Source organism: Ascaphus truei, chromosome 2, assembly GCF_040206685.1.
Source record: "Ascaphus truei isolate aAscTru1 chromosome 2, aAscTru1.hap1, whole genome shotgun sequence".
NCBI lineage: Eukaryota > Metazoa > Chordata > Amphibia > Anura > Ascaphidae > Ascaphus > Ascaphus truei.
Window position 1 is genome coordinate 363,992,879 of NC_134484.1, and position 6,143 is coordinate 363,999,021.

General features: G+C 46.3%; 1 protein-coding gene across 1 annotated transcript in view; it reads right to left on the reverse strand.

Annotated features, from left to right (window-relative positions):
• Nucleotides 1-6,143, reverse strand: part of NGLY1 (N-glycanase 1) — a 38,654-nt gene that overhangs the window by 31,427 nt on the left and 1,084 nt on the right. The window contains exon 2 of the mRNA XM_075586970.1: nt 3,964-4,078. Coding sequence (XP_075443085.1) covers nt 3,964-4,078 — 115 coding nt within the window. The remainder of the gene's footprint in view (nt 1-3,963; nt 4,079-6,143) is intronic.

Here is a 6,143-nt window from a genome sequence, read left to right on the forward strand (position 1 = left end):
CGTTTGATCTTCGCTGTCACGCATTAGGCTGGGGCCATGGTGCCGCAGACCGTGCGTATGCGTCCGCACGCTGAGCTATGACTGCCTTAAGGCAGTGATCGCGTCCATGCGGCGTGCGCGTGTGGGAGGGGGTGCGCGTTGTGCAAGAAATCAGTTGAAACTGATTTCTTGCTGCGACAGGCCAGTCAGGTGAGCGGTTTGCCCAATGAGGGTGAACCAGCTCTGTGAAGCCCCCTCCACCAAGGCCAGGGAAAGCACCCACTTCACGCGGGTCACTTCCCAGCCACCGCACAGGGGCGAAAGCACCATGGCCCCAACATTACCCTTTCGCCTATTTGGAATCCCTGTTGCTGACCCCGGACCGTGACCCCGACCTTGCTGCCTTCCGCCTGCCCTGACCTCTGCCGCCTGCCCTGACCTTTTGCCTGGACTCTGCACCACTGCCACCAGCCCTGAACCCTGTCTGCTTACCAACTACAAAAACTCTTACAGGACTCTGTCCCAGGGCTCTGGTTGGTTATTCTGCATTCCTACCTCAGCCCTGTGGGTTCGCCTCCTGATTCGAGACAAGCACCGTCACAGAGTCGAAGCATCTGGACAATACACATTGCTGGGCTATATTCCATCCTCAGCAGACATAAGGCATCCAGCGTGTTACCTAATGTTTTAATAGCAGGCTCCACCATGTTTATATGTAGTATTCATTTCATAGAATATGCATTGACACGTCATGTTGAAACACCGGGATTCACGAAGGTGCATTACCCATTATTGCACCTCAATTCCACATTATCTGCCATTGATTGGAATGGCAGTTAACACAGGATTGCAATGCAATTAATCTCCCCATAGTCTTCCTCAAAGATGAATGGTACATAATGGTTAATTATGTCACGGGAGACCAGGTTTATCAACACCTTTTTATACCGGGATCATTGAGCAAAGCAATGACGTAAAATAAATTGTAATTTATTTCAGGAAAAGACATACACACAATTTGCACGGTTAACACACTTACTGGGAACGGGGCTAACAAATAAAATAGTCGGAACGAAATTCACAAAAATTACCTCTGTAGGAGCCCTTTCCAATGACCGGGAGCTACTCACAAAATCCTGGAACTGATTTCGGCATGCAATGCCAGCCGCGAACACTATGTTCTCGAAAAGCGGGACTTAGAACATTTTCTCACTCAAAATCTTTGAAGCCGGCTCGCGTCTATTCAGCACAGAGCATCTTTGAATTTGCCGCTGTTAGTTTGGCGCTTGGAATCTGCTCTCCTGTTTGGCTGCAAGGTTTATTATGGGTTTTGTGAAACCTCTACAGCCTATCAGAGCGTGGGAATTCTCCTGCCAGACAATCACCGATTTGCCGGTATTGTAAAGCCGGACGGGCACCTTTTTTCATTATACAAAGGAGCATGCGCCAACCTGGCACCTCTGCCTCTTTGCATACTGAGCCCACTCGCTGTCCAGGCTCTGCAGAGTCTGGACTCTGGTGGCAAATGGTGACCGGATAGCACTGTGTTAGCCCAGGTTGCGGGTACTCAAGCATAACTGCAGAACCCCTCCTGTTCTAACACCTTGGCATCCCCGAGGCTTTGAAGTCCGGACTCCGCACTGACACATAGGCACCAAGCTTGGTAGCCATCTGGTCCCTCGGAATCCATGACTTGGAAATCCCACAGTTCATTCACAGGTTATCAGTACATATACCCAGTGGTTGACAAATCCGGTCACCTGGTCGCCACTGTCCAACGGATTTTGACAGCTGGTGACCTGACAAGCAGCGTATGCGCTGAAAAAAAAATCCCCCGTCCTGATTGGCACGTGTTGGTGCGCTGTCATGCTCTATGTGAGCTGAGCAGTCAACTCGCCCTTCCTTCTCTGCAGAGGTAAGAACTGTTGCCCTCTCATGCCTCCCCCCTTGCATCGTGTGTGTGTGTCCCCGTGTGCGTCCGCCGGGGGGGGGGGGATGATCCTTTCCTCGGGAGGGGACAATGTGCTCCCTTGCCTCCTGACGCTCCCGGGTTGCGGGAGATGGGAGCGGGGCGGTTGTGGTGCGCGGTCGTGGCTAGCTGGCGAGGTGCGCTCCCGTTTCCATACTTGCCCGCTCTCGTTTCCATGCTTGCTCGCTCGATGTGGGCGGAGTGGAGGGGGAAGCGGATGAGGTACTGGCGCGCACGGGGTGGGGAGGCTGGAGGGCAATGTCTTGGCGCTTTTTTACATGCACAGGTACACTTCTTCCTCCACCCCCGGTTGCTGGGCGGGTGTTGAGTGCAGGGGAAGGTGGCCTGCTCGGATCGCTGCCTCATACTCCACTGTGTGTTTGGGGGGAAGAGTGTGTGAGAGGTGAGTGTGTGTGGGGGGGAGAGTGAGGGTGTGTGTGTGGGAGTGAGTGTGTGTCTGTGTGACACCACAAGCACCCACCCAGTCAAGTGTCAGTCAGTCGTCCACCCTCTCTCTCTGTGTGTGTCACCCACACTCTCTGTCTCACACTCTGGATATGGATATCTTATTTACCCTATATATCTTAACTGCCCTATACCTACACCTATGCTGCTTTCTTCCAGATCGGACTCTCAAGCTTCACACGGGAGACATCGGAATCCCCCCTAACCCAGAAGACATGTAGGGAACACCTCCCCTCCAATATACAACATTGCAGGAATGAGGGTACCTGGACATTGAGGGACTGCGGATCAGGTAAGAACCCAGGTGGGATTGCTGCTTTAGAAAATTGTGAAGTGGGGGCATCCTGACACTGGTTAAGGGGTTCAAGAAACTAGTCATTCATATCTGGCTTTTTTTTTTTTCTAGATTAGTGAGAGAGACACACACACACACACGGACTAATAGTAAAGTATACATGTAATACAATAAATAAACTTATGTCAAAAACGAATGTTATTAGTTCGTACTAGGAATTTATTCAATTTCTTTTTTTAAGCGGTGGGGCTGGGAGCGGGGCTAGGTGGCGAGTAGATTTTTTGGTTCGGCGAGTGGATTTTTGGGTGATTTGTCAAGCACTGCATATACCTATTAAATATAACTCTTTAATAAAATATACCGTGTCCTGTCTTTTGTGTGGTAAAAATGTACAAGTCCCTGTTCTGGTGTCAGGGATGGAGTAAGGGTATATATTGCCTACACTCACAAGCCTCATCCTTGGCACACTCTAGAAATTACTTTAATACTTTTACACACAAAACCACTCTCAGCTTTATCATATAGCTGGAGCATCCCCATGACCCCCTATACCAGGTTCAGGGTACCTGTGCATGTATCTGGGCACCCCTCCTTATACTAGGGATCCCCTGTATGTTGCAGGTTTACATTAACCCCTTCATGCCCCGTTTACCATGTCTGGATTATGCTGCAGCAGGAATCCTGGTGGTGAGTCGCAAGAACGTTTTCAGGGTCGGAGTTTGCCCGGAGTAATGTGCTTGGCTGTATCCGAGAATCTCACTCGATTCCCGGATCCAACTTTTGGTAAATCCTATAACTCCGGAACACCGATACATAGACACATTCTGTGAAGACTTTCTCCGGCAAACCCACCCTGAAACTTACAGCCTAGAAATCTCCTGGTCCCAGCACCCCGAGAAAGGCAAAAACACATCTTTAATGTCTCATAATTTGCACAAAGTCACAGTAATGCATTTCTGATATCTAGGTCCAAGAGCTAACATTCTAGGACCTCAACACACGGATCAGGGGTAACCCAGTGGGCTTAACCTTTATTAGTGAGCCTGGGTACCCCTTCCCCGTCACAAATTACATACATTTTAACCACTTCAGCACTAAAATGCTGAAAATGTGTTTCTTTGGGCATGTTTACTAAAGTGTATAAGCCATTATAAATAGTCAATGTCCATTTAAGTCAGTGGCTAGCATACTTCAGTGAATACAAGCCTGTGCATTATACAGCATTGCCAAGATTATTTATAAACAAAATAAATACCTCTTCAAATCCCATTTCAAACAAACATTCAACAGCTCCTCTGACAGGCAAAAGTCTGCTGGAAAAGGCTGAGTTCCCGATCCTAATGGATCTGTATTTTTCTTCGTTTGGACTCCTGTTGAATTAAAAAAGAAAGATGAACCTATTGTCACAGATATTATTCACGTTTCAAATAGGAATGAAACCGACGCACAGTTTGTCACCCATGGGCGCCTTATATTTTACTTTGTAAAAAGAGGTTCCATTCTCCATAAAACTAAATGAGCAGGCGGGGAACATATCTAAAAAGTCACGCAAGGGAAAACTACAGTATTCATAGATTTCATTCCAATAACGTCACGATTAGGACGGATTGATCTTTGCACCAAGTTAACAGGATTATTGTTTATTGATCTCTTGAAATGTTTGCCTTATGTGCCGCCGTTCTTCATAATAATATTACTGCTCATTTACCCATTTGATCAGTGGCTGGCAAGTGTTTTGTATTCATATTTTTCTTACTTCCTGCGTGTACATTATGTTTTTGCATTGTTATTGCCTTGATGCATGTCCGGCTTTTCTCACTCTGCTTTTCTGTTTGTATCCGTTGCAATGTGTTACCTGACATAACTGGTAGCTGCGCAGAATGAAACTAACGCTAACACAGAGTGATTTGTTTTATTACAATTTTTTAAAATCTGAAAATTGCATATGTTCTCTCCCCTCCCCCCCCAGCTCTGGGGACCCCTTGCTTCCCGATATACATACCTTCATAGGGGGTGCCAATAGCAGCTCCGCAGATTTAAATGTCCCGGTCATGTGGGCCAATAGGAAGCCGTAAGGGGCGACACGCACTGCTTCCTATTGGCCCACGTGACGCAGGACATTTAAACCCACCATTGTCCCAACTAGCACAGCCAGAGCTGCTACTGGCACCCCTTACAGAGGTAAGTAACTCGGGAAGAAGGGAATCCCTGGAGCTGAAATTAACACGGTTCAGCTCCTGAGACCCCATGCTTCAAACCTATAAAAAATTAATAAATAAAACCGCGAGTGCCGATTTAAGAGTTGGGTATTGCTTGGAAGGGAGTGCCAAGTAGCTAACAGTTCTCTGGGGCCTTATTAGATTCGGGGCCTTGACAGGCATTACTATGAACGAGGTGTTTTCCCTTTGTAATATAGCACTGCAAAAAGAAAGAATATACCAAAATGATGGTCTCATCGGTCCATGTTACATCACAAGCAACCACCCCTCGACTTCAACAGATCTGCTGCCATCATTAACTGCTTAATGGCTTGCTGTAATGTGGAATGATATTGGTCTATATGTTGCAAGCCTGTTACGGCTAAAGGTGGCTCAGGTGTGTCATATCAGAAAGTGTTATGCCCTTTTACCAGCAGAAAACCCTAAAATGCCATATTTAAATATAAAGAGGAACTGTGAGATGTGAGCACCTTCGGTATAGAGCAATGAACTGCAGGATCCCGTGGCAATGATGGGAATACAATAAAACTCACAAGAATCAACCCCTCTGCTGACAAGAAATATTGCAAATTAATGCATTCCCAGACCTTGTCAGTAAAAGGGTTAAAAATGGCTGAAGTGGCCTTAGACTGAGCTGTGCACTGACCATGACCTGTCAAGACCTTCAGACATCCAACGGTAAGCTACAGGTTTGTCATAAGGAACAGGGCATTTATTAATAAAAGTATGGGCTATAAAATAAGGTATTGACATAAGAAATTAAATATAGGAAAGTCTAACTAGGAATTTGTGAGGATTCCTTTAACAACACCGCACCCGCTGTGATAGATGAAACCTTCTCTATTAAATTATAAAGAAAATGTGAAGTTAAAACGAATGCAATTCATGATATTTAAAGAGATTTCTACCTACTCTGGTTTTTTTCTTTTTATATTGATTTTTTTTCTTTTACATCATTCTAACACGGTCTTGCCCTAGTACCCAACATACTTACCAGTTTAGTTGCTAGTGTTTCTGCTCCTACTAGGGGAATAGAAAAAATGTAACAAATACTAGGGCTCTTGCAGACCACTCGAAAGCTACATCATACGGGATGACGTTTCAGCTTCCTATTGGATGAATGCGGGCTCATCTTTGAGAGGCCAGGAAGGAACACTGGCAAATAATCGTAAGTATCTCTAGAACCACAGGGATCTCTGTTGTTTAAATTAGCAGA